At 58.4% G+C, this 27859-nt stretch overlaps 3 protein-coding genes across 3 annotated transcripts; all 3 read right to left on the bottom strand.

Moving 5' to 3' along the window:
- Positions 1 to 953: 953 nt before the first annotated feature.
- On the bottom strand, positions 954 to 9735 carry MCOLN1 (mucolipin TRP cation channel 1). The gene is made up of 14 exons (XM_081091605.1): positions 9490 to 9735; positions 7171 to 7376; positions 6175 to 6342; positions 5909 to 6074; positions 5192 to 5300; positions 4847 to 4943; positions 4550 to 4649; positions 4200 to 4306; positions 3926 to 4075; positions 3691 to 3792; positions 3247 to 3369; positions 2618 to 2833; positions 1211 to 1350; positions 954 to 1135 (listed from the first exon to the last, which is right to left on the bottom strand). The coding sequence occupies exons 1-14, from the start codon at positions 9518 to 9520 to the stop codon at positions 1099 to 1101; spliced, it is 1752 nt and encodes a 583-aa protein (XP_080947731.1). The 5' UTR covers positions 9521 to 9735; the 3' UTR covers positions 954 to 1098.
- A 1549-nt stretch (positions 9736 to 11284) lies between these two features.
- ZNF358 (zinc finger protein 358) lies at positions 11285 to 24953 on the bottom strand (the record flags this gene model as incomplete). The annotated part of the gene is made up of 8 exons (XM_081091298.1): positions 11285 to 13061; positions 13294 to 13398; positions 23272 to 23419; positions 23802 to 23911; positions 23989 to 24101; positions 24342 to 24442; positions 24523 to 24644; positions 24947 to 24953. The coding sequence occupies 8 exons, from the start codon at positions 24951 to 24953 to the stop codon at positions 11356 to 11358; spliced, it is 2412 nt and encodes an 803-aa protein (XP_080947424.1). The 3' UTR covers positions 11285 to 11355.
- SAXO5 (stabilizer of axonemal microtubules 5) lies at positions 24832 to 26384 on the bottom strand (the record flags this gene model as incomplete). Its single annotated transcript, XM_081091300.1, has 2 exons — positions 24832 to 25113; positions 25829 to 26384. 2 exons carry the CDS (start codon positions 26382 to 26384, stop codon positions 25106 to 25108), a joined length of 564 nt encoding a protein of 187 aa, XP_080947426.1. The 3' UTR covers positions 24832 to 25105.
- Positions 26385 to 27859: the final 1475 nt, after the last annotated feature.

Consider the following 27859-nt stretch of genomic DNA (forward strand, 5'->3'; position numbering starts at 1 on the left):
AAGAGCTGAAAAACATATAAATAAGGGAGACTTCCACCATATTGGGCCCCAGAATTTGAGAAGCAAGAGTTCCTCTGGGCCCACTAGTGCTGGCGAAAATGACCAGGACTCCAAATAAATTGGGCTTGTTGATGAAGGCGTCTTCTGATTTACAATATAACGAGGGGTCTTGGACGGTGCCGAGGTCTTGGAGGGGTCCTGGGGCTCTGGGAGTAAGTGGGATCCTGGACGTTACTGGCTGATGCTGGAGATCTGTCACGTGATAGTAAACAGAGCATCCCTGGGACTCGATGCTGGGGACGCCGGGATTACTGGGGACGGTGAACAATCACTGAGATTCTGAGGACAGAACTATTACTGGGAAACCCGGGAGCTGGTGCACAGTCCCTGGGTCGTTCGGGGTCGAGCGCGCCGGCTCCTTGGCAGATACGAGGAATGCTGGACTATTACTGCGACTTTCCCGAGAGGCTGCGAATGCTTCTGGCTTCGCTAGAGCATTAATGGGAGTTTAAGGTAATTGGACCCTTGAGACATTACCTTGAAAATTCAGGGCGGGGTGGGTGGATGGGACTAGTCCCCTCCCACTTTAGGGAACACCTGGCTCCCAGTGCGGAAACACCTGCCGGAAACCGGGGAATGAGCGTCAGAAAGTCGGGGGCGTCCATTAGTCGGCGGAGGACTGATCTTGGGAAAGCCGAGGACTCGCTCACAACCCCCGAAGGCGGGGATGGAAACCCGGACTCACCCGGAGGCCGCAGCCGGGATGCACTCTGCCAACGCCGCTGGAGTCGCCCCCCCAGCGCGGCCCCTTTAAGTTATTCGCCGAAGGCGCTCGAAGCCCCGCCCCGCCGCTGGGAAGGCCGCGGAGCCAGGCCGAGTGGGGCGACGCCTTAAAGGGGCTGGAGACGAGGGGCTCTTGGAATGCCCCTCCCGCTAGAAATGGGGCCACCACGTGTATTTTCCCTTTTTATTTAACATCCACCCTATGCTTGTCCGACCCAGTGGCCCACGCCTGCACAGGGTGCGAGAGCCAGTCCCAAAAGCCACCCCTAAAAACGGCCAGCCCGGCTCTCCGCGGTCCTCGGTCCCGGGTCCGGGTCAGTTCACCAGCAGCGGTCGCTCCTCCGAGGCGTCCCTGGAGGAGGGCAGTGTCAGGGGGCGGGCAGGCGGCAGTTCCCCGGCAGCCCTCCCCGTTCCCGGGGGATCGAACCTGCTCCTGCTCCGGCCGCAGCAGCACAGGCTGCAGGCCGAGCCGCTCCCGCGGCGGAACTTGCCGGAGGTGGGGCTGTCCTGGCACTGCGCGATGTAGGCCTGCAGCTCGCTGGGCTCCACGCCCGTGCTGCCCGGGTGCTGCGGAGAGATGGCGATTGGCCGCCGTGCAAGAGGCTCCTTGGATCTTCCCCCTCCCCCCCTCCTCCCCCGCCATCTGGGTCTCCTCTCTGTCCCGAGCGGCTCCCACCTCTGGGCCCTAGTGATTCCAGGAAGACATCCCTGACTCCTGGATGCGTGGGATGTGCGACCCCGCACCTGGGCCGGGTGGCGCCCATTACTCCTCAGTGGGTGGACACCGCAGCGTTCAGCGAGCCCAGCCTTTGCCCTCCGCCTCGGGAGGGAGCCACCATCTCTTCCCCAAGTTCTTTCTGGCTACGTGGCCTTTGCTCCAGGTGCCCCTTCCCCCTGGTGCTCCCTCTCTTGGGATCCCACCTCTCAATCTAGAACTTCCTGATATGACGGAAAGGTTTGATTCTAGGGTGTTCACTCAGGAAGCCGCTAGCCACATGGGCTCCTGGGCACTTGATGTGTGGATGGTGTGAGTGAGGAACTGAATTTTGGAATTGTATTTCATTTTAATTAAAATCAAAATTTAAATAGTCCCACGAGGTTAGAGGCTCGTATTGAACAGCACATTTTAGAGACTTTCCTTGCTTCCTAGCTCTCACAGGCAGTGATCGTACTCCTGCTCATGCATTATCCGTCTTGCCCACTGGCTCTGGGCAGCCTGTGTACACCTCACCTTGTTTCCTAGAGGCCTGGCCCAGCACAGGGCTTGGCTCACAATGGGCCCTTGGACGCGTTGGCTATAAGAATCCTGCCTACCTGCCACCCGCACATTCTGCTCTGCCCCGTTCTCTCCTCTAACCCCACTGTCTGCCCCCACAGGACAGCCTGGTTTCACCCCTCAGTTGCTGACCTTGGTAAGTCACTGAAACTCTGCGGCCTGGTGTCCCTGTTGGTAAAAGCCGACTCGAGACCCTACCTGGCCGGAGCTCACCTCATCAAACTGAGAAGGTGGCAAGTAAGCCATGACAGCAGTCCCACCTGTGACCCCTCATTTCCAGGCACCACTTCCTTTGGCTTTGCAGAGTCTCCCACATTCTCTCCCTGGGTCCTTCTCTCCTCACCCCGCCATGTCCTCTGAGACCCCCCCGTGGGGGCTTCCAAGGGACACGGAGCCCTGCTTAGACTGTGTGTGATGGGGCCCACATTCTCTCCCTCACCCCGCCATGTCCTCTGAGACCCCCCGTGGGGGCTTCCAAGGGACACGGAGCTCTGGTTAGACTGTGTGTGATGGGGCTGGCCCCATGGGGAGGCTCGCTGGAAGGGAGGCGCGGCTGACCTTGATGGCGTCATAGGCACCGGTGATGAGCGCGATGAAGAGGCTCAACACCATGTAGATGAAGAGGCTGATGAAGGAGTAAAGGTAGATCTGGGAGAAGAGCCAGACGAGGCTGCTGCGGCCCTGCTGTGTCTGCATCGCCGCAAACGTCACAAACATGTCATCCCCATTGATGAGCGAGAACAGGCACTCCGACACCATGGACAGCGAGCGGAACTGTGGCCAGGCAGTGAAGTCAGTGGGATTGTAGGGAGGGGGCTGGGCGGGGGGACCGGGAGTCAGAGGGGACAGCAGAGTACTAGTTACAATGGGGCCACCTGGGGCTCACTATGCAATGAGTGCCCTAGAGTCAAGGCCAGGGTTACCAGGGGTCAGAGGGACAGTGGGCAGAATATCAGCAGTTACAATGGGGTCATTTAGAGTCGTCATGTCAATAAGGTCATAAGATCAGAGTCAGTGGGCAGAACCGCTGCAGACCTCTTGGTAAAGTACAGAGGGTCACGCAGTGTGTCCAGGTCAGTGAGAGTTAAACCAGGGGCCGAGGGCTTGGGACGTAGGCTCGGAGGAAGGGAGCCAGAGAACCTTCACCTGTGGGCCCTGTGCACCCCCACAGCCCTGCTGGTCCCTACCTTCACGTGGTAGGGCCCCAACACGATCCAGCCGCAGAAGCAGTAGCCCAGGTAGATGACAGCCACACAGCAGCAGAAGCGCATGACGCTGGGCAGGGCCACCCGCAGCGTGGCGATGAGGATCTGCAGCGGGCAGATGGCTGATGAGGGCATGGCCACAACCCTGGTCATCAGTGCGCACGGGCGAAGCAGGCAGGGCCTGGCTGAGGGCACAGCTGGGGAGCTGAGAAGGGGGAGCCTGGAGCTGAGGGCCAGGCTCACACAGTCCCTGCTCAGATTCAGTGACAGGCACGTCTGGGTAGATAGGTATATGGCTAAAAGGCTCATGACGGGTCCTCTGCAGGGGCTGGTGACTGCGCGTGAGGATGAATTTGGGAGGTGGGAACTGGGGGACGTGTGGCTGCCACCCGGAGGGAGGGCCCGGCTGCACCCACACAGGCTCACATTGTACTTGTGGAAGAAGGTCAGGTAGCGGATGACGCCGACCCAGACGAGCAGCGTGGAGGTGCCCAGGAGGATGCTGCAGACATCGTAGCTGGCCAGGTTCTAGGAGTGGGAGCAGTGTCAACCACATCTGGCTGGGGAATGTGGCCCCAGGTGGGCATCGGTGGGGGCAGTATAGGGGCCAAGGTCTGGAAGGGGCTGCCGTGGCCCCGGGCAAGGTGTGGGCAGGACCCACCTTAGCTTCAATGCCGATCTTCATGATGGTGCCCGAGATGGTGAGCACATCGCTGGTGACCAGCAGGATGTACCAGCCGTTAACAAATTCCAGACGCTCCCACAGGCTGATGGCCCGTCCCCGCTGCCGCCACATGAACCCCACAAACTCCTGCAGGAGGCAGGCAGGGTGAGGGCTTTTCCAGGCCCGGGAGCCTCCTGCCACCCACAGCCCTTCTGGCCCCAGAACTGGGCAAGGCCGGTTTGGGCACATGTGACGCTGGGATGGCTCTCACATTCTGCAGCAGGAAGCCACGGAGCAGGGAGCGGGCACACAGCAGGAAGGAGAAGGAGCAGGTGAGGATCACTACCACGTCAAACAGGAGCCGGAAGCTGTTGTCTCCTGTGGGGAGAGGCCTTGGGTAGAGCCGGGGTAGCCTGGGGCCTTGGGAGGCCAGGGCTGGGGCCGGGCCAGGCCAAGGGGACTGCAGGGCCGGTCTGGGCTGGTCAGGGGGCTCATGACTATCCTGAGTTAGAAGCTCAGTCAGTGTGGGTCTGAGGTTCAGGGATCCCTCGGTAGGTCAGGGTCCCTGGTTGATGCTGGTCTGGGGTGTTGAAATCCCTGGTCTAGGGTTTGAGGACTCACCATGCCTGAAGACACTGGGGTGCTTACACTCCTGGATGTGGACCTGGGTCTCCAGGCTGATGGGGACACGCCCGCTGAATGCCTTATTGTCAAACGTGATCTGTGTGGGATACAGAGTGAGCCTGCACAGGCCTGGGCGCCCAGACCTGCATGAAGGATGGTCTGTCTAGCTCCAGGCTCTCAGCGCCCACATGCGGGCCTTGGCCACAGGTCCCTAGCCCTGGAGCTCAGAAGTCCTGCTCCCCACCCCAGATCACGGCTGGGTCCATGCTCTTACTCGGGACACTGCGGGCTCACCAGGATGCTGAAGGTGTAGCAGTCGGGGATCTCATTGTTGATCAGGCTTTGAAGGTTGATGGTCTTCAGCTGGAAGTGGATGGTGACGTTGATCAGCCTGAGGGGAGGGTTCTGGTAAGGGGGAGGGAGCTCCACAGCTCCCTGAGGCCCTAGAGTGCCAACACTCCTGCCCGATGCTGACTCTGCAGCTGGCAGAGGGAAGTGATCACTCAGCAGGCATCCGCCTGGCCCGCCCTGCCCCCACCTTCAGGGAAGTGGCTGCCAGGGGGGCCCCAAGGACACCTGGCCTCCTGCCTCCCCCCACCCTCTGCCCAGCCCCTGGCGACCCCCTCCATCGGGCAGTACTTGTGGAATTTGAGCGTGAGGTTCTTGTAACTGGCGCTGCCGTCCAAGAGAGAGAAGTCATCACTGGGGGGCACAAAGGGTCTCTCAGGAGGGTCCACCCGGATGCAATCTGAGAACAGGGAGTCAGGGAAGGGGCACAGGATAGAGGAGGCACAGGCAAGTCTCCCAGAGTCCCTGGGAGACCCCTGCCCTCATTCACTTTGTACTTGAGCATTTGTTGTTTGTCCCCCGTTTCCCTGGGGTAGGGCCCAGTATGCCTATTCCCTGAACAGACACTAGGGCCTGGAGCTCTGTAGGCCCTAACTCAGCCGTGGGCAAACTATGGCCCGCGGGCTGGATCCGGCCCGTTTGAAATGAATAAAACTAAAAAAAAAAAAAAAAAAGACCATACCCTTTTATGTAATGATGTTTACTTTGAATTTATATTAGTTCACACAAACACTCCATCCATGCTTTTGTTCCGGCCCTCCGGTCCAGTTTAAGAACCCATTGTGGCCCTCGAGTCAAAAAGTTTGCCCACCCCTGCCCTAACTGATTAGTGGATTAATGATATTAAACATAACACCTGGCTCTTTCTACATGCCAAGCATTCTTCTAGACACATTGCATACATTATCAATACTCAAGACAACCCATCTCCTGGATGAGGGTAGAGCTGGGATTTTAATCCCAGCAGCCAGGGACCCCCAATAGCTCAGCCCTGCCTTGTCCACTCACCAGTGACAACCCTTGGGTCGATGTCAAAGGTGTCATTGGCTGGGTCCACGTGGCCGCGGTGGTAGTACCGCTGGCAGAGGGCCAGGGCTGAGCCATTGGCCCAGGGGGTGCCCCCGCCCCGTACATATGCGTAGTGGCCCAGCGACACATTAGGGAGCATCAGGTACTGTAGGCAGAGAAGGGGAGGGTCCGTCAGCCCCACCACCACCACCTGCCCACCTGCCCACCTGCCCTGGCTGCCTGCACCTGCCCTTGGCTGCCCGCACCTGGTCCACAGCATAGAAGATAGCCTGGTAGAGCTGCTCCCGCGTATAGGCGGCGAAGGTGTCGTCTGCCCCATCAGAGTAGCCCAGGAGGAAGAGGTGGCGGAAGGCAATGGTGTTCTCCTCGCGGAATGTCACTGCCAGCTGGTTGCTGAGCCCAAAAAGGATGAGCTGGTGGGATGACAGGGGGTTGACACTGTTGGGATGGGACCGCCCTCGATGCATGAATGGAGGAAGAGTAGAGGACCCACTCCATGCCCGCCATCTTCCATGCCCACCATTTGTTCCCAATGCATAGCACATAGTGGCACTCATATATCTCAGGGTAGCAACTAGTGTTCATGAAATGTTTACCTGATGCCAACTTCCATGTTAACCCAAACCTATAGGGTAAGTACCACAGTACTGGAACCCTTACCAAGGGGAAATTAGAAGCACAGTCACATGTCCAAAGTCACAGCGCCCTAGGGCAGGGTCTGATTCATCTTGGGATCACAAGACCCCAGAACAGAGCCTGGCATGGGAAAGGGGGCAAATATCTGTTCAGCCACCGGGTCAGTTCTCTTTGAGGGTCAACATGGTGCCAGACTGCCTGGGTTCAAGTGCCAGCAAATCCCAGTGCCTGGTTGCCATGTGACTTTGGACCAATCCCTTCACCTCGCTGAGCCTCAGCTGCCTCATCTACAAAATAGGGGCATGTGTGAGGTTAAAAGAAGCTGCTCACCTAGAGCTCAGCGGGTTTTCTGACTTATTACTGCCACTGTTACAGTAATAAGTAACAATGGCAGTAATTGTTACATATCAGTTTGTGAGCTAATATGGCATCTTCATTAAGGCTACCAGCTCCTGGAAACCACACAGCCCTAGGACCAAATCCCAGGCCTGCCTCTTCCTCCTGGTCGAGGGACCCCAGGCACCTTCCTAAGTGGCTGCCGCAGGGTCAGGACGAGGTTCTGACTCCCAGACTCTCCTTCCTGCTGGGGCTCCCACAGGTCTCACCTGTACAGTGACTACCAAGATCTTAACCACTTGCAGCATCAGCTTAAAGGGCTTGCGGCCCTTGGCCCGAAACTTGTCACAGGGACTCATAAAGAAGTACTTGAGACGGCGGCGGAGGTCTTCTTCCTCCAGAGGGGCTGGAGGGGCCGGCGACGCCCCCGCCTGAGTCCCATACCCGGGGCTGGCGGTCAGCAGGTGCTCGGTCTCTGTGGGAATGGAAGAGAGCGGTGGGGACCGGACCCCGCCCGGCCTACCTCCCCAAAGGAAGGCAGATCTCACATCCTAGCCAAGAAAGAATTCTGGGAGATCTCAGAAAATCTGAAAACCTACGTTTTATGAATATATGCAGCAGTGCTGCTCGGAGGTTGCAAAGTCAAGTTTGGGACTCAAAAGGGCCTGAGTTGATACCTGACCCTGATGCTCACGGGCACGGACAGGGCACCCAGACTCTCTGGGCTCAAGTTCTCATTGGCAAAATGTGGCAATAGCATCTCTCACAGGAAGCTGAGGATTTGATGCTTACAAAGTCTTTATCACAGGGCTGGTAGTGTGGTAAGAATGTCAGGACATCCCACCATTATTCCTGTTGATCTGTGAGGAGAGAATGAATTGCTCCCACTGGCTTCTCACAGGGTACTCAAGGCTCCTGGACACATCCCAACTCCAAACCCCAGGCATGAACATGGAACTCAGCTGCATTCTAGTATTTTCTGGAAAACCCTTCCCACTCATCATGACCTGATCTGTCCAGCTGACGCTCTCACAGCCACAGGCTTGGAGAAGGGAATGTCAACACGTAGGGCAATAAGGGAATGCATTTCCTGAAGACTCACTGTGCGTGGGCCAATGCTATTACAGCACTGCCCGTATGTCAGTTTGTGAGCTAATATGGCATCTTCATAAAAAAAAAAAAAAAAAAAATGGCATCTTCATTAAGGCTACCAGCTCCTGGAAACCACACAGCCCTAGGACCAAATCCCAGACCTGCCTCTTCCTGGTCGGGGGACCCCAGGCACCTCCCTAAGTCTCAGTTCCCTCATCTGAAACATGGGAAAAGCCTGGGCGCTGGGCTCAGTGGCTGAGCATCAACCCATGAACTAGGAGCTGGTCTTCCCGTCCCTGCCAGGCACATGCACGGGTTTCGGGCTCGATGCCCAGTAGGAGGCATGCAGGAGGCAGCCAATGATTCTCTCTCATCATTGATGTTTTATCTCTCTCTCCCTCTCCCTTTCTTTCTGAAATTAATTTTTTTATAGTGGAAATTTCTTAAAAGTCTCCCCCCGAGGCCAAAACCCTGAGAATGCTTCCAGAATGGAGTGAGACAACGCAGCTCAGCTCGAATATCAGTAATTCTTCAGGAGACAGAGGCTATTCTAAGCACTGCTTGTTCCCTTCAATCCCCACCAGCCTAAGAGGAAGGGCCAAGGTTTCCGCAACTGCTGGGGTCACAGCTGGTCACAGCGGCCCAGAACTGTCCCTGGCACCCCCACCACCACCCTACTGGGAGAACCCAGCTTCTTTCCAGGACCTGGCTGTCCCCCTGCCTGGCACTGCCACCAAGATGACTGTGGCCACTGCCAGAACCTGTTCTGCAGGGAGGGCCAGCTCCTGACTGGTCCGGTCCCTTTGGAGTTTGGATGCTCTCGCAGTTGTCTACAAGAGAGCTGGATGGAAGCCAGAGGGCAGGCCGGCCTCTCTCTCTGGGTCATAGCTAACCCATCCCAGGCCCTACCAGTGAGACACCTTTCAGGGTATCCCGCTAGCTCTACAAGGGAAGATCAACAGCAGGGCCTTCCTCCAGGTTCCCCCAGGAGAGATGGAGACTGAAGGGACTGGAGGCGGGGCACCCCACGCCTGCCTTCAGGAAAGCTGAGCTTCCATGGGTTCGGAGATCTGAGAGAGAGTCAGGCGCCGAGGCTCAAGGAGGCAATGCCCCAGTGCTCGGCCTGGGTTAGAGAAGCGGAGCATCCACCTCCTGGATGGGGGAAGGAAATCCGGGGGGTCTCGTGCGGGATGGAGAAACCGGTGCCCGCCGAGTTCCTGCAAAGCTGAACGGGAGCCTCGCTGCCCGAGTCAGAGAAGCTGGCGGGGCCCACTCGCGGTCGGAGTTCGGGACCTCCGAGCACAGCCTGGGTCCAGGAAGGCCGTCGGGAGCCCCGCCACTCCGTGTCGGGAAAGCTGGTGCCCGCCCGCCTCCTGGGTCCAGGAGCCCAAATCCCCACCGCCCTAAGCTGCGAGGTCAGCACGGGAGTTCGGGACAGGGAGACCGGGACTCCGCCGCCCAGAGTCGGGGCAGCCGCCCGCCGCCCGCGACCTCACCTGAGCCACCCCAGCCCCCGGGGGCTGCCATCCCGGGGCGGGGAGCGCCGGACGCCGGCGGGCGCGGCGGAGCAGCCAGGGCACCAGCGCCCGCCGCTGTCACTGCGGTCTCGCTCCCTCGCGGCGCCGCTTCAAACCCTTGCGCGTCAGGTGACTCGCGCCCGGTCACGTGCCCAGGGCGCCCTGGGAGGCACGTGACAGGATGCGACCCCAGAGCCCTGCGCGGAGACCGCGCCTGCCATCGCGGAGTGCGCGCGCACCCACGCGGCGCCGGGCGGCCGAGGGCGGTCGCGGGGCCCTAGCGCCGCCGGGCGAGCCAGTTGCTGCAGCATGGGCGGGCTCCCTGTCCTGCCTGTGTCCTGCCGGCGTCTTGACTTCCATGTCCGCGATGTCCAGCGATGACCCTACATCTTTCTAAGGGTTGTTTCCCTCCATCCTCCCAGAAATTCCCTGATTGCTCTCAAATCCTTCCTCTTCGGCCCCTCTCATGACCTATCATCAAATCCTATTTCACTTCCTAATTATATCCCAAATAGGCCCACTTGTCCTCACTTTTATAGCTTTCAGCCCAGAGTCCCACCACTCCTGGCCCGGACCACTGCAGCAACCTCCTCTCCGATCTTAGACTCCCACTCCCGACCCCTCCCATTACACCTCCATCAGCAGCCAGACCATCTTCAAAGAATAATTCCTATTAGTCCTTCCCCAGAACCTGCCGGCGACTTCCCGTGTCTCTGAGATGACAAACTCCCTGCAGCAACCTACCAGAGCCTTCTGGTCCGCCGCCACCTCCTCTCTTAGTTCATCTTTCTTTTTAACAAAAATTTATTGGTATTGATTTCAGAGAGGAAAGGAGAGAGAGATAGAAACATCAATGATGAGACAGAGCCCATAACCCGGGCCTGTGCCCTGACTGGGAATTGAACCATAACCTCCTGGTTCATAGGTTGATGCTCAACCACTGAGCCACATGGTCGGGCCCCCAGTTCATCTTTCAATGGCCCCAGAGCCTTTGAGCACTCTTGCCCTGGAGAATAATGGTTAAGAACATAGGCTGGGGGGTGGGGGCAGACAATTCCGGTTAAAATCTAGGCGCTGCCAACTGCCATTTCTTGTCTTCCAAAGAGCCCCTGAAAGTCCATGTGCCTCGGTTTCATCATTTGCCGAATGGGGATGCTCAACCATAGTTGCCTGCTTCATGGAGAAAATGCAAAAGCGTAGCACAAGGCTGGGCAGTGCTGATGATTAAATTAGTGGTCCTTCCTGAGCAAGCTGTCCCCAAACTAAATCAGAGTCCTTTATACATTTAGAACGTACCAGACCATGTAATTACTGTTTAAATGTTTCCAAATGTGGTACCTGTGAGCTCTCAATAGATGTTTATTGAATGCATACATGAGCAACCTCCTTTGTCCAGTGGTGTACCTATAGTGTGGACTTCGAGGGCAAGGGTAAGTTAGGGGAACAGACAAGGCAGAACTTCCCCCATGGCTTCTTATCCGCCTCCATTATCAGCCCCCTAATTTCAGCATGCCGGACCCCACCATCAGATAAACCAAAGGGAAGGATGCTCTCCGACCACCTGCAGGGTAAGTCTGCTGCTAACGAAGGTGACCAGGCCTCGGGGAGCAAAGTGGTAACTGCTCGGATGGGGGACGCTGGGAAGCTTGGAGGATGTCAGGGGGGAGCCAGAACATTAGGATTCCGGATGTATGGCTGGCTCAGGCCACACCTTCCGTTTCAAGGAGCTATGCATTAAGGGAAAAAACCGGAGAACCATGAAACAGAGCGAGCAGGCAGTGGGAAGATTTTACTAACTGCACAACACACAACTTCTCCAGGCCTCCATGGGTGATGGCACCCCTTTCAGCCGTCAGGCCCCAGCAGTGCCCCTCGCTCCTGCACCCTTTCAGGATTCTCACAGGTAGGGAGGGCTGAGCTGTCGTGGGTGGGAGGGCTGGGGTCAGGGCGGGACTCAGGGTTGGGGTTGGGGCTGGGCACAGGATCTGGGTCTGAGCTGTGACCAGATCCGTGGCCAGGGCTGGCCACAAGGTCAGGATTGGCATCATGACCAGGCTTAGCGTCAGAGGACTTGACAGGATCAGGGGTGAGGGTAGATTCAGAGCCAGGGCCAGGTTTAGGGCTGGGATTGGGGAGGGAGCCCAGCACAGAGCATGGTTCCGTGCCCAGGCCAGAGCTGGGGCCCAGGCCAGAACCAAGCACAGGGGCAGCATCAGGACCCGGGAGGGAGACCTGCCCAGGCCGCAACATCGAAGCAGGGCTAAGGCCCAGGCCAGTGGCAGCAGCTGTGGCTGCCGCGGCTGCCGCGGCTGCGCCCTCGTGCACCCTCTTGTGCTTGGTGAGGCTGGAAGCTTGGCCGAAGGCCTTGCCGCAGAGCTGGCAGCGGTAGGGGCGCTCTCCGGAATGCACGTGCAAGTGCTGCAGCAGCGCGGAGCTCTGCCCGAAGGCCTTGGAGCAGTGGGGACAGGCATAAGGCCGCTCGCCAGTGTGGATGCGCAGGTGGTGCTGCAGGTTGGAGCTCTGGCCAAACGCCTTGCCGCAGTGGGGACAGCGGTAGGGGCGCTCGGCCGTGTGCGTGCGCTGGTGCTGCAGCAGCGCCGAGCTCTGCCCGAAGGCCTTGCCGCACTGAGGGCACGGGTAGGGCCGCTCGCCCGTGTGCGTGCGGAGGTGCTTCAGCAGCGCCGAGCCCTGCCCGAAGCCCTTGGCGCACACCGGGCACTTGTGCGGCCGCGGGCCGCCGTGCGTGCGCAGGTGCTGCGCCAGCAGCGAGCCGTGCCCGAAGGCCTTGCCGCACACGGGGCAGTGGTGCGGCTTCTCGCCGCTGTGGCTGCTGCGGTGCTTGAGCAGCGTGGAGCGCCAGCCGAAGGCCTTGCCGCACGCTGCGCACTGGTAGGGCCGTGCGCCCGTGTGGATGCCCCGGTGCTGGGCCAGCGTGGCGCCGTGGCTGAACGATTTGCCGCAGTCGGGGCAGCGGTAGGGCTTCTCGCCGCTGTGGGTGCGGCGGTGCTGGCTCAGCCCCGAACTGCGCCGGAAGGCTCGCCCACAATCGGGGCAGGAGAAGGGCCGGGGCGGGCTGGCGGGTGCCGGGATCACCGCCGGGCTGGTGGCCAGGCCTTCCGGGGTGGCAGTAAGGCTGGAGGAGAGGGGGTCCAGGTCTGGGGCTTCTGGGGGACTGAGGGTGTCGCTGTTAGGGTCAAGGACCAGGGGCACAGGGCCAATGACGTCTGGATCGAGATCAAAACTTGAAGACATGGGGTCGAGATCTTGGGCATCCATGGCACCGGTCCCCAAGATGGAGCCTGGAGTTCCCGCGTCAGGGTCCAGATCATCAGAGACAGGCTCTAGCTCTTCATAGCCGGGGTCCACGTCTTCAGAGACAGAGTTGAGGTCCTCCAGGTCGGGCTCTGGGTCTTCGGGGCCGGGGTCCAGGTCTTCTGAGTCTGAGCCAAGCTCTTCGTAAGCAGGCCTCGGGCCTTTGTGGCCTGGGTTCCTGACCAGCACCGAGCGCCGCATCCCAGCTGTGGAGGTGCCAGCTGCTTCCAGGGCAGGATCTGCAGGGCGAGGACAGGGTGGGCAGAGGTAGGTTCTGGGGAGCAGGGGGTCTCTTTTAGAGCCTGGGCAGGGATGGGATAGGTGGCCAAGCTGTGCCCCCAAACCCGCTTCTGAGCATACACACGGATCTTTCTTGTTCTAGGCTGCAGGCAGATTGTGACTCGCCCTGGCTGGGGCCAGAGGAGAGACCCTGGTGGGACATGAGGGGCCCCTCCCTTCTCAGCCCCACACCTGGATGGAAGTCATGGGATCTGGCACTAGAGGCCTCCAGTGCCCAACTCCATGGCTCTGCCCCTCTCTCCATCCTGGACTCCTCCTCTGTGGGAAGCTTGGGTCCTGTAGAGAGAGAGTCCTGGGTTCCTACCCCTCATGGGGAAGGGGGTGGGTGTCCGGGATCCTGTGCTGGCTTCTAAGTACACGGCCTGAATTGTTGTCCCACAGTCAGAGGGGGCATATTTGGGAGTTTCTGGTGGAGTGGGGAACCTCTGGCTCAAGTACTAGAGATAAAGCATCCCACACTTAGAAGCCTGTATCTGGGGGATGAAGGCGGGGGGGGGGGGGGGCAAACAACATCTGGTAGTGCTCTGGGGGCCTTGGGGGAGTGCAGGGGACCTGGCTCACTTCCTGGGGAAGAGACCGCCTGAATGCCAAGCCTCACAGTTCCGGAGCACCTGTGCTGTGTTCCCGAACGCCAGGTCCTGAAGCTGGCAGGTGGGGAATTACCTGTGGGCCCGTGGGATGGGGGAGACCATGGATCCCAAAGTCAGGGCACCTGTTGCCCAACTGGATAGAAGATTCTGAATTCTAACCCCTAGCTGGGGGCTGCGCAGAAACAATACCCGTGGCCCCTCTGGGTGACTGGGGGACCCCTGAGCCAACTCCCAGGAGGAGGAGACTCCTGAGTGCCCGGTGGTATGGCTGGGGTATGGGGAAGTGTGTCAGGACACTTTTGTCCCTTCGGGGAGGAAAGATCCATAGGGAAAGGGGTGGAGAAACGACAGCAGGGACCCTGCTGGGAGCAGGGGGAGCTCGGGATGACCTGGTGGGAGGCGATGCCTTATGCTACCCACCCATGGCTGGGTATTGGGGGAACCTCTCCTGGGGAGGGAGGCATCCTGGCCATAACCCATAGCTGGGGGTGGGTAAGCAAGTGGGGTGCAGAGTTACTGGATCACCCCCTCTACCCAGAGCCCCAGGTGGGCAGGTGGGGGGACAACGCCCAGGTCCCTCTGGGTTCCTGGATCACCTCCCGGGAAGTGGCTTCGGACGCTGGGCTCCCAGCCTGGAGAGTGAGGAACAATAGCCGGGTCCCTCTATGGGAAGGGCCGGCGGAACTCCCAGCCCGGCCCGGGGCGGGGGAACAATGCCTGGGCCCTGCTGGGTTTCGGGGCAGAGGGTCCGGATCGCCTCGGGAGGAGGGGCGCCCTGAACTCCCGGCCCACAGCGGGGTGCCCCATCCTTCCCTCCCGAAGGCGCCCAGCTCGGCCGGGCCCTCCCTGGGCCGCAGCGCCGGTCTGGGCGCGCTAGGCCCGCGGGCGGCCGGCCCCTCGCACGGGGCCACGACCCTGCTCTCCGGGCCCGGGCGGCGGCGTGCGCGGCGGGGGCGCACGGGGCCGCCCCCCGCACCGCGGTCCCGGCCCACCCCACCCGGGCCCTCGTCCGCCGACCCGCTCGCGGGGACACTCACCCGGCGCCCCTCGCCCCTGCCCGGCCCGCCGCTCCCGCCGGCGCCCCCGGGGCCCGCAGCCAGCGCCCCGCCCGCTCGCCCCGCCGGCGGCCCCCTCGGCCCAGCGGCCCCGCCAGGCGCTCCCGGGGATCGAGGGGGGCCGGCCGCGGGCCGCAGCGGGAGCTGCTGGGACTTGTAGTTCTCCCGCGCCCGCCCGGCCGGAGCCTTCGCCGCCCCCGCCCTCGCCCCCCGCCCCGCCAGCCTTTGTCCCGACCCGCCTGCCCGCCCGTGGCCGGCCCGCTCCTGTGCGGCCTCCCCGTCCCGTCCCCGTCCCGTCCCCGTCCCCGTCCCCGCCTCTTTCTCCATCCCGTCCCGGTCCATCCCCGCCGCCTATCTCTATTCCTTTCTCTGCGTCTCCATTTCCATCATTTTGCCTCTGTACCCCTCTCTCTCCCGCTCCTACCTCTGTCTCTAATTCTGTCTTTGTTCAAAAAGCACCATTTTGTCTCTCTCAAGACTGGCAACGCACACAAGCATAATCAAGGCCCCGAGAAGCCCTGCAGTTTACAAACTTCTTTATCTTTGCTTAATCCAGCGTTGCCCTAAGGCCCCGAGGAGGAGTTGGAGAGTCTCCCTGGGTGTCTCCCGCTCCCTACCCAGTCAGGGGCCGCTCTGCTGTCACCCTGAGCCCGACTCTCCCTGGAGTGAGGATCTCTGGGAGAAGCCGGGCCGGGGCCGGGAAGGACGGGGGCAGCTTTACCTGGAGACAAAGATCCCCGAGAAGAGGGAACCGAAGAGCTCGGCTGCAGCTGGGCCGCGACGCTCTTCACGGAACATAAACAGTCACAGAGCGTAAACACGGAGCGTTCAAGGCCACGCTGTGGCCACGTCTGCGCCCGGCCAGAGACAGCACTCCGGCCACAGAAATGCACACACAGCCCCTCCTGCCCCGCTGCCAGCTCCGCTTCTGAGACAACCACCACCCATCTGCTCCCTGCGTCCTGACGGCTCCTCCACTCTCCTCAAAACTACCCAGCACATGTCCCGACCCCATAAGATGCCCGCCTGCCCCCAGCTCGCTCCTACAGACGCGCTCCGTGGGTCCCCAGTGTGTGGTTTCATCGCTGGGACTAACTAAACAAGCCTTGAGCACAGGTGTGCTTCTGACGGTCTTTGCCCGGTGAATGTTGACACCTCCTACCCTTGAATATAGCCTTGAGCAAATCAGGACTCTAGCAGCTGTCTCTCTTCCTTCCTGAACCTTCTAGATCTGCGCTTGCCTGTGGCGGGAGACCTACTTTTCACTTCTTTGTGGAAAAGCCTGCAGCAGATCTGAGAGCCCCGAGACTGCAATTGCATTATGTTGCTGGTTCTTCATCCTGCCACCTCCTGGATGACCCTAGTGCAAATACTACTTGTAATGCCAGCTGTTTCTGTCTGCTTAGTAGCTCCACCAGCACCTTGCTTTCCCTCTGTGGGTCCCCCTCCACTTCTCTAGATGGGCCCGGATCTAACACAACCACCCCAGTGCCATGTGACCTACACTTATCAAAGCACCCCATCCCCTGGCCACAATAATTAGGTCTGGGATGAGGACATGACTTTGGAGGGTCTCATTCTTCTGGGATTATAAGCTTTATACAGAGCCTCATTCTGCCTGCAGTCATCTTCCTTCGCTGTCTGCAAGGATAGTCTGCAGACGGAAGCCAATCTCCACCGGACGTAGAGGTGAGACACAGCTCTGGCTATATTGGTTCAGCTCTTGGTGATAACCACGCCTGAAGCCAGAAGCCCTCGTTCTTTATTATGAGCCAACACATTTCCTGGATTTTTGAGCTACTTTTACTGGGTTTCTGTCCCTTGCATCTCTGACAGTCTTGACTAATTTAGAAATTAGTACCTGGAAAGGGGAGAGTATTAAAGGAAATAAAATGTGAACTTGGCCGAGCAGAGGTGACCTGCCTCTAGCCTGGCCGACTGGTGCTAATGGCCTCCTATATAATAAAAGGGTAATATGCAAATCAACCAAACAGCCGAACGACCGGTCGCTATGACACGCACTGACCACCAGGGGCAGACATTCAATGCAGGAGCTGCCCCCTGGTGGTCAGTGCACTCCCACAGGGGAGCGCCCCACAGCCAGAAGCTGGCTGACCAGGAGTAGGACTAAGCTGTCAGTTGGACACCCCCTGAGGGCTCCCGGACTGCAAAAGGGCGCAGGCTGGGCTGAGGGACCCTCCCCTAGTGCACGAATGCTGTACACTGGGCCTCTAATACATATATATTCACTGTAAAGGGAATAGGGCTTCCAAGATCTGTGCATTGCACAACCTGCCCAGGTGTATATGGCATCCCTGTAGAATAGCCCTCCTCAGGAAACGAAATCTCCATTATGTGAAAGAAAACTAGCTGATTAAATTGTTGCTATTTTGTCTTGGGACTCTACCCATGTGTTTTCCGAGACTGAGGCTTATGGGCTTTGGAGGAAAATATCAGGATGCTGTAATATAAACAGAGCTTAGCATCTACACAATCTTGTGAGAATGCCAGAGCTGAATTCTCTGCCCCAAACTAAAAGAGGAAGTTAGTAATGAGGTGGGAAGTAAAGTTGGGACTATCAGAGGACTGGGTGGAGGTTCTCAAACACTGAGCACTCCCTGTCTGTACAGGAAGCAGTCACCCTCCCAGGGAAGAGCCCATTAGCTGTCTTTCCACTGTCCAGACTGTAACCTGGGGTAAGACAGATCCTTAAGGGGTATGGGCAGGCTCAGGTCTGTGGCTAGAGACAGAATCCAGCAAGGTTGGGCTCCACACTCAGAGATCCTCGGGTGGACTGGGGAACCAAATCGCTCTGGGTGGGTTAGCGAGCTGGGCCATCCAATCTCAGCTGTGAAGTTTGTGCTGTGCATGTGACTCCAGTAGGCCAATCAGAGTGTTCCTTAAATTCCAATATGAGTTGGGAGGAGGAGATGACCCTGTTTCCTTTGGGGCTTTAATTCTAAGGACCTGTGGTACCTGGGTGTGTGTGTGTGTGTGTGTGTGTGTGTGTGTGTGTTTTGTTTGGGGGTGTTTTTTTTTTGTTGTTGTTGTTTGGTTTTTTTTTGCCACCTGCTTGTTAAATTGTGAGGAAGAGTCCTGATGTGGATCCAGCATGTCTGATGTTAGACCTACTTCAGACTTTCTTGATTCTAAGTTAATAAAATCCCTTTCCACTTGAGCTAGAGCTGGGTTTTTGTCACTTGCAACAAAAATGACTTAAGACATTAAATTTCGGCACCATTTGTGGAGCTGCAGTGAGGGGTGGGCCTGTGCTAAGCATGGACCGAGCACAGTTTACTTGACCCTTGTGACCACTCGGTGAAGGAAGAGCTGGCCACCCCCAGGCTACCAGTGAGCAGCGCGGGCCAGCATGAGGCGCTTGTTGAAGGACAGAAATGCAGGTCAGGGGAGGTCTGAACTCTGCTGCGCAGTGATGCTTCCCATGGACAAAGTTGTTTTCCTTTATGTTCCGCCCTCTTCACCTTATTTCATAAACCTTTTTGGGTTTTGTTCGCAGGAAATGCCTTTTTTAGAAGGTGAGTAGGATATAGGAGGGATCGACATAAAGTACTGTACATCCAGAATCATCAAGATGTTGTGTCTTTCTGCACTGATTAAATATTTCCAGTAAGGTTTCTTTCTTGGCAACCCATCCTGGGACTGGTCAGTGTCGTTACTAAAAATTGCTTCAAGGTTTGCTGAAATCTGTCTCCTTGTAAGTCCTACCCATTGTTTCTCACCCGGTGTCTGGGTTGCTTTAAGGCATTCCTAGAACCAGGCAGGAGCACACACAAATTCTGTAACTGGAGCTGCATGGAACTGAACACCAAGGCAAGCTTTCAGAGTGTCTGGCAGGCAAGGCAACAAGGGAAGGCCTTTTTGATCGGGTAATCTGGTCAAGAAGCAGGCCAGCTCCATCAGGAGGACCTGATTGGTCCTGGGAATCGTTGTAGGGTGAATTTATTGCAGTAGTACTCAACAGGGCATCTCTCCCCCAGGGGACATTGGCAATATCCGGAGACCTTTTTGGTTGTCACAACTGGTGGGGGGAGAGCGAGTGTGCTAACGGCATGGAATTGTTAAAGGTCAGGGAGGAGGCTGAACATGTCCTCTGACAACAAAGAATGAGCTCACCCATTTGTCAGTAGTGCCGAGAAAGCAGCTCTGGTTTATCATGGAGTAATTCATAAGCGTGCCACCTTGTCTCTGGAAGCTGCTCTCCTTTCATTTCTGTGGCAATGACAACACAGCCCCACAGAGTTGCTGCCCACAGGGAAAGGGCTCCTGGCTGGGCTTGGGGGTGGCTTTTAATAGCCCATGTGCTTGAGGGCCTTGGCCTTTTTTTTTTTTTTATCCTCACCCGAGGATATATTTATTGATTTGAGAGAGGAAGGGAGACAGAGAAACATTGATCTGTTGCCTCCCATATGTGCCCCAATCTGGGATCAAACCCAAAATCTAGGTATATGTACTGACCAGGAATTGAACCCTCAACCTTTTGATGTATAGGCTGACACTCTGACCAACTGACCCACCCAGCCAGGGCAGGAGGGCCTCGGTCTTTTGAAGATCTGACTACAGGGTCAGGGAGTCATATTCATTATTAAAAGGGTAATATGCTAATTAGACCAGACATCATTCCAGACGTCCTTCTTGACGAAGCCAGGGCCAGAGGGAAGCCAGCCTGGGTCCCAGGTGCCTGCAGGAGGCCAGAGGAGGGAAGCCCGGGTCCCTGGTGCCGGAGGGAAGCTGGTGCCGGCAGCTGGGGGAAGGAAGGCCTACTTTTGCATGAATTTTCATGCATCGAGCCTCTAGTCCTACCTAATACAAGAGAAACATGGTAATTAGCCGTACGTCCACTACCCTTCCCAGTGGCTAATCAGGGCGATATGCAAATTAACTGCCAGCCAAGATGGCGGCTGGCAGCCAGGCAGCTTGAAGCTAACATGAGGCTTGCTTGCTTCAGTGACAGAGGAAACCAACGTTCCCCGCCTGCCTTACCGGCCTCTGAGCTTGCAGTTTGATACATTGTTACAAATATAGAAGCTAAACAAAACCCCAGAAACCTGCTTTCAGCCAGCCTGGATCTCAGAGCTGGAGTTGATACAGTGTTTCGATTATAGAACCCAAACAAACCAGACACTTGCTTTCAGCAGCAGAGGCCTCAGAGCTGGAGCCAGACCTAAAGCTGGCCCATAATAAAAAAAAAAAAAAGATAAAAAGCAGCAGTTGGGAGCTTCAGTCACCCGCCAGCCTGAAAACAGCCCTCAGCCCCTCACCCAGACTGGCCAGGCACCCCAGTTGGGACCCCCACCCTGATCCAGGACACACTTCAGGGCAAACCAGCTGGCCCCCACCCGTGTACCAGGCCTCTATCCTAAATAGTAAAAGGGTAATATGCCTCCCAGCACCGGGATCAGCGTGACAGGGGGCAGCGCCCAAACCCCCGATCGCCCTGCGGCTCTGTGTGTGACAGGGGGCGGGGCCACAACCTCCCTATCCACCCTGCTCTGTTCGTGACAGGGGAAGGCGCCCCAACCCCCTGATCAGCCCTGCTCTGTGCCTGATAGGGGGGAGCTCCCCAACCCCCTGATTGCCCTGCGGCTCTGTGTGTGACAGGGTGTGGCGCCCCAATCCCCCCTCCCCCCACGGGCCCTGCTGTGTGTGTGATGGGGTAGAGCCATAACCTCTCCATCGGCCCTGCCCTGAGTGTGACAGGGTGCAGCGCCCCAACCCCCTGATCCGCCCTGCTCTGTGTGACAGGGGGCAGTGCCCCAACTCCCCTATCGGCCCTGCTCTGTGCATGACAGGGGGGAGCTCGCCAACCCCCGGATGGGCCCTGCTCTGTGCATGACAGGGGGTGGCGCCGCAACCTCCCCATCGACCCTGCCTTGAGTGTGACAGGGGGCGGTGCCCCAACCCCCCAATCGGCCCTACCCTGAGCGTGACTGAGGGTGGCATCGCAACCTCCCGATCCGCCCTGCTCTGTGCATGACAGGGGGCAGTGCCCCAACTCCCAAATCAGCCCTGCTCTGAGCCCGACCAGGGGCTGCACCTAGGGATTGGGCCTGCCCTCTGCCACCTGGGAGCAGGCCTAAGCCAGCGGGTATTTATCTCCCGAGGGGTCCCAGACTGCGAGAGGGCACAGGCCGGGCTGAGGGACCCCTCCTCCCTCCCCGCCCCGAGTGCACAAATTTTTGTGCACTGGGCCTCTAGTATATATATATAATTGATTTCAGAAAGAAAGGAAGAGGAAGAGAGATAGAAACATCAATGATGAGAGAGGACCATTGATTGGCTGCCTCCTGCACGCCCTCCACAACCAGGGCATGTGCCCTTGACAGGAATCAAACCCGGGACCCTTCAGTCCGCAGGCCAATGCTCTATCCACTGAGCCAAACCAGCTAGGGCCATATTCATTCTTTGATTCTCAACAGCCTACAGAGGCAGGTCCTGGGTATGGCCACCAAGACCCTTCTTATCCCAGATTGAACCACCCAGCTTCTTGGTGTTCCTGCCAGACCCCAGACGGGCAGGTAGGTGCTGTCCAAGGTACTGGTCCTTTCCTTACTTGCTGCACAGCTCACCCATGGGTTCAGGGGCCCCATCCCATCCTCCTCTTTCCCACCCTTTTCATCTTGTTGCTGGCTGGACACCTATACCCTTGAACCTCATCATATCCTGATGGATTTTGTGAGTTCTGACTAGTCACCCAGCCAGTCAGTGCACCAATAATCTCCCAGCCTTTGCCCACTATGGAGGAAACTGCAGGACCAATATGGTGTCGACCCCTTCATTCCCCCTCTGAGCCCTACCCAGTCTTTTAATGATTGAAATCTCACAACTTCATTGTCTTCTCACCTACTCACCTTTATCTTCAGAAGATAAGCTCTCTCCCTCCTTTACCCCAGCCACACATTTCTCATTTATAACATTCACGGAGAGAGCTACTATTTATCTCCATTTTACAGATGAACAAACTGAGGCTAGAGGGGTTAAATTACTCGCCCAATGCTACAATCCAGGGCATAGAGAAGTCAGGATTTGGACTTTGTCCATCAGCCACAGAAGCCTGCATTCTCAATGTCTTGCCACACTGCCTCTGTTCAGTACTAACTCCATCCTCTCCATGTCATTCATAAATTGTCATGGCACCTGAACATTTTATACCAAATCTGTCCGCCAAGTCTTTGCACAAACTGGCAAGGCCTCCCCGCCCAGAGTGGGGCAACTCCAGAGTCTCCTGATGCAGTCATCCTTTCCTGTTCAGTCCCCTTCACCCAAGCATCCTCTTTCATGTCTGACTGACAGAGAGGGACTGGGTGTTGCCAGGGTGTTTATTGCTGGCTAGGGCACGGGTAGGTAGGGGCCTGGGGGGCCTGAGGGTCTACCGTCCCACCCGAGCTGCACTGGTCAGGGGAGCCCAGCGGCAAGTGGCTTTCCTGGAAGTTGCCAGATCTCAGCACTGTCGGACCCTGGTACTTGAAGGCAAACTGGTCCTTGTATTGGGTGGAGAAGAAGCGCTGTCTGCCCAGTGGGGGCTCCATGTGGCTATGCTTGCACTGCGGAGTCAGGGTGGGTGGCCTGGCAGGGCAGCCTGGAGGGTGGCTGACCCCCCTGGGCCACCCTGTGGCTCACCACCCTGGGAGGACCAAAACTTGGTCATGGACTCTGGGGAGGTGGGCAAAAGGGACCCCAGTTTGGGCTGCCCCAGGAGCTGAATGAGAAACTGGGGGAGTGGCTGGGGTGACTCCAGGCAACCCTGAGATAACCCTCAGCTTATGGTGTAACTGTGGCTGGTGATACAAAGATGTTTCTGAGCTGACCCTGCCATGACCCTGGAGATGAGCCTGCAATGATCTTGAGGCTGGGATGACATAGCATCAAGATAACCTTGAGTTTGGGGTGACTCTAGAGTGACTCTGAGAGGACCTGACACTGATTCTGAGTCTGAGGTGACATTAAAGCATCCTGAGATAACTCTACACTGACTTGAGGGTTCCCTGGTAAGGGAGGGGCCCCTCACCCGCTGTAGCATCTCCTGGGTCATGGAGGCCGGAGCTGTTCGGTGTGGTTTCAGCATCTTCTGGTTCATGGTCAATAAATCTGGTTCTGGAGATTTGAGTGTGGGTGGCTGAACTGAGGGGCTGAGGAGGAGAGGCAGGCCCCAGAGAGCAGGGACATAGGAGATTAAGAATGGGTAGGGGTTCAGGGTGCAGCCGGGCCGTGCTGATTAGGAGGCGGGAAGGAGGGAGGGGCTGAGATGTCTGTTGGGAGTGAGGGTAGGGTAGGCCAGTGAGTCGGGAACCCAGCCAGAACCTGACTGAGGAAGGGTGGTGTGATGGTGGGGGTGGGGGGTGGGTGGTCATGACAACGAGGGGAGGGTTGTCTAGGGCAGGAGGTGGGATCTTGGTGGATGGAGTGGGATCTAGCCCTCCCGGAAGTGAACCAGAATGAGGCCCCAGCGGTGGCAGGGGCGGCCTTCTGGGGTGGGTCTCACTCACCGCCCAAGCCCTCCGGCATGTTGCTAGGCAGGAAGTGCAGGTTGGGCGCTTTCTCTGGCCGCTCTGCGCTGGTGGAGGGATAGTCCGTGCCCATGGTGGTCTGGAAGAACTGCCCCCACAGCTTCGACTCCCCTAGGATCACGTGATCCTGCAATTTCTCATGAGGTATGTGGCGGCTGTTTGGGTTGGTCACCGGTGGCGGCTATAGGACCACAGGACACTAGGAAGCTCCCATGTCCAGCGTGTCCCGAGGCCCGGTCGGAGGGAAGAGCTGTGTGACCTTGGACAGCGCAACCCTCTCTGGACCCCACTTGCCGGCACTCAGAGTTGGTATTCTCTCATTTTACAGACAAGGTCACTGAGGCTGGGAGTGATTACGGGGCTGCCCTAGATCATGCAAATAGGTTCAGGAGAGCACTGTACACATGTCAAGCTTACTCCTACCTCAGGGCCTTTGCACATGCTATTTGCTCTCCCTGGGAAGCCCTTTTCCCCAATGAGCCCTGCCTGCTCCCCGACTTCCCACCGACCTGGCCATAGAAGAAGTTCATGGAGGTGGTGAGGCTGCCTGGACCAGGGCACCAATTTCCTTCCAGGATGTGGGACTCCGGAGTCTGGTCACTGTGATGAACAAAAGGCTCTGCCAGCGGCAGAGTGCGGCTCAGCAGCTCTAGGAGGCTGCCCTGGAGCCAGGGGCGGGCCAGCCGCAGCTCTCACCTGGCTGCCGGGCATAGAAGTGCTCGGCACTGGTGGTCCTGTCATGGAAGAGGCCGTCTCCAGGACTAGCACTCGAATAGTGGATGCAGGCCGAGGCCTGGGCCTTGTCATACCTGCATATAGAGGGGCAGGGGTGGGGGAGGCATCCATCTGATCTGGGCCCTGGAAACTCCCAGGAAAGGGATGGGGGCAGGGTTCCTAGTGGGCAAGCATGTGGTGCTAATGGGGGAGATCTGGCACAGCAGCGGGCCTAGTCTGCAGGTAACAGAGACCCCAGAGGCACAGTGTTGGCCCCACAGTCTTTGGTGGCACAAAGCCACCTGTCCTGGTGGCGGGTCATGGCCCCTCTGTACCTGTCTGGGGGCAGATTCTGGGGCCTGTAGGCTTGTTTCTGCTCGGAATACATGGGCCCGTAGCCAATCCTGAAGTCTCCCAGGGTGACACTGGAGGAGTCCTGCGAGTGGACAGGGGTGGAAGGGCAAGGCCACCAGCCCAATCACTGCCCTCCCCAGCCGCACAGCAGACTTAATTTACCCTCTTACACATCAAGGCAGGGGGGCCCATCAGGGCCTGGAACTGCCTCTGGTAGGAGGTCCTGTCATCCCATCTCTCGTGGTCCCATCTCCTGTGATCCCACTTGAGGGGGGAGGGGCCCCCTGAGGGTGGCAAGATGACAGAGAGAAGGGGGTTAGGGCCCTGCAGCCTCAGGCCCACTGTGGAAGTAGGCAGTCCTGACTAGCTTAGCCTGAGGGTTGCTTGGCAAACACCAAAAATAATACAAATAACAAAAACAAGAATAACTGCCAAGTACTGAGCCAGATATCTAGGTTAAGTGCTTTGCACCTCATTTGGGGAGGGGGGGCTGGCATTAGCCCCTCCTTCACTTTGCAGCCTCTCTGAGGCTCAGAGCTGTTAGGAATCACAGGAATCCAGCCCTGGCCCATGTGTCTCAATGGGCTGGGCATCGCACCGAAAGGCTGCAGGTTTATTCCCGGTCAGGGCACACGCTGGGGTTTCAGGCTCCATCCCTGGTGGGGTTTCAGGAGGCTGCGCATGTTTGGTTCTCACATCTATGTTCCTCTTTCTCTTTCTCCCTCTCCCTTTCTCTCTCTAAAAATCAAAAATCTTAAACAAAGAAAAAATAGGAGGAGGAGGAGGAGGAGGAGGAGGAGGAGGAGGAGGAGGGGGAGGAGGGAAAAGAAAAAGAGAAATTCAGAACCAGAACTGAGTCTGACAATCGCTGGACCCAGGTTGAAGGGGCTCTGCCCAGCGATACCCACCAGCCGTTCCCCTTGACTGAGAATTGGGGCATCACGATGACAGCTGCTCTGGGGGAGCGCCCGCCCTATGCCGGGCACCTGCGCCTGGGCGCTGTCTGCTTCCCCAGCTGCCGCCGAGGGGGCTGTGCTGTTGCCAGCGGCATGTGGAGGTCGGCGCTCAGGTGCTCAAGCACTGAGGCGCAGGGTGGGGGTGGGGGGGGTGTCACTAGCAGACTTGGCTGACCCCCAGTCCAGCGTTCATTACTTCTGCCCACAGCACAGCCTCTGACAGGATTCAGGAGATGTGCCCATTCCACGGGTGCAAAAGCGAGGTTCCGGGGTTTTCCAACCTCGCACTATTGACCTCTGGGGCTGGATCATTATCGTGGGGGCTGCCCTGTGCATGGTGGGGTGTTTAGCAGCACCCCGGCCTCTGCACTCCAGCAGCACCCCTCTCCCCGCTGTGACAACCAAACCCATCCCCAGACATTGCCAAATGTCCCCTGGGGAGGGTGCCGAGTCCCGCCCGCTTCGAGCGCCTCTGGGCGGCGCAGACAGCGCGGGGCGTCGGGGGCGCTCACCGAGGTGGCGGCAGGACGCGCGGGGCTGCGGGCGCGCGTCGTGGGGCAGGAAGAGCGCCTGCTGGGTGGTCGGCGGGAAGGGCAGCTTGGCTCCGTGGCCGAGCGGCACCGAGTCGCGGTGGAAGATGAGGCGCGCGCCGCGGCTCTGCTGGCTGCCGCGCTCGGGCAGCTGCGGCCACCGGAAGTCGGCGCGCGCGGTGGAGAGGCCGGCGCCCCGGCGCGGGTCCGCGTGCAGGTGCAGGTGGCTGGCCTGCATGGCGAGCCGGCGCGCCCGCTCCAGCTCCCGGGACTGCGTGGGCTGCGGCGCGAACGCGGCGTGCGCCTCGGACACGCGCTCCTCGCGGGCCCAGCGCGCGTCCTGCTGGAAGAGGGTCGCTCGGGACGGCGGCGCGCTGGGCGGCGCGGGGGCCACGTCGGGGTAGGGCGGGAAGTCCCGGTGCGCCGTGGAGAGCGCGGCGCTCATGCGCAGCCGCGCGTCCGGCCCCAGCGTGAAGTGCGAGGCGCGGAGGAGGTCCGGCCCCGCCATCGGGAGCTGCAGCCGGGCCCCCGCGGCCATCGCCGGCCGCTGCGCCACCTGTGAGGGGGTGGGGACGCGGACTGAGCGGCGTGCCCGCCGGGACCGTCTGCGTTTTGCTCTGTGTGCCGGGCGCTGGGCTCGGTGTTGGGGGCCTGGGAAGAGACAGGCGCAGCCCCTGCGCTGCCCCAGGGAGAACACAACATGAAACAGCGTTTATTGGACAGTTACTTCGTGCCCGCCGGGACGTGGGCTCCTGGAAAGGGGCGCATCAGCTAACAGAACAGGCCGAGAGCCCTGCCCTGTGGAGTTGATAATGGGGCAGGGAGGTGACAGACCATAACATAACATAACAACAACATTGCAATATAATAATAATACACTGTAAAATTATTATATGTCACAATTATGATACATACTTGTGGTAAATAAATTATTATTACATAATAACATAATGAAATGCATTGCAATGCAAATAGGAGGTGACCAGTGCTGTGGGAACTAAAGTCACAAGGGTGGGAGGATGGGGGTCAGGGTGGGGGGCTGCAGCTTTAGAAAGGAAGGCATCCCTGAGATGACAGGTAAGCAAAGGCCTGAGGAAGGTGGAGGGGGCATTTGGGCGCCTGAAGAGCAGCGGGCACAGTGAGCATGGGGAGCGGGAGGAATTGACCTCCGCATTCTGCCGTGTCTGAGGGGGAGGCCTCTCTCCTCACCCGCAGTCCTCCGCTCTCCCCTCCATGTCTGGGAGTCCTTCTGTCTCTGCCATACTCCTCCCTGGTGGCCCTGCCTCTGCAATTGTCCTGGGTCCTGACTGTTCCCCGGATCCCTTCCTGTCCACGGGCTGTCAGAGGTCTGCCTACCTCGCACTCAATTCTCTGACCTTCAGCTCCAGTCTCTCAGGATCCTGTTTAGTTGACTAGGACTTTCTTGCCTTCCTCAGAGCAGATGTGTCTCCCCCACCGTTTTCCCTGCTCCGTGGAGACCAGGCCCGCGGGTGCCAGCAGCACTCCCAGCTCAGGCTCACCTCCTGCGGGAAGCCCTCCCAGACCACTTCAGCCCACCACTACGTCTCATGTTGACCGCTAGGGAAAGCATGCATCAAGGACTTGACTCCTCGAGTCTCAGTTTTGTCCCCTGGACAGTGGGGCTCGACAGCTACTTGGGAAGCAGCGGTGAGGATTCACACAAGAAGCTGCGGGTCTCTTCTCACCATCGTCTCGAGTTTTCCTCCAGACACAAATCACAGGTTTTAGTCACCCTGGAATGAGTAGCTGGGCTCCTGTGCACTTCAGCTTCCTCTCAGGGAAGAAGAAGATAGGGTACCTACCTCGAGGGGTGGCATGGGAGCCAATGAGCCGTAGAAAATGCACGTGACGGGCTGACCCTCTGCTCCCTCTGTCCTGTCTCCCAGAGACGCTCACGTGGTCCCGCCTTCCCATTGTGACTCAAGAGCTTGCCCGCCAATGCTGTCACAGTGGTCCCCCAGCAACTCTGGGGGCAGCGAGGGGAAAAGTTGG

This window comes from Myotis nattereri, assembly GCF_964212035.1.
Source record: "Myotis nattereri genome assembly, chromosome: 5".
Lineage (NCBI taxonomy): Eukaryota > Metazoa > Chordata > Mammalia > Chiroptera > Vespertilionidae > Myotis > Myotis nattereri.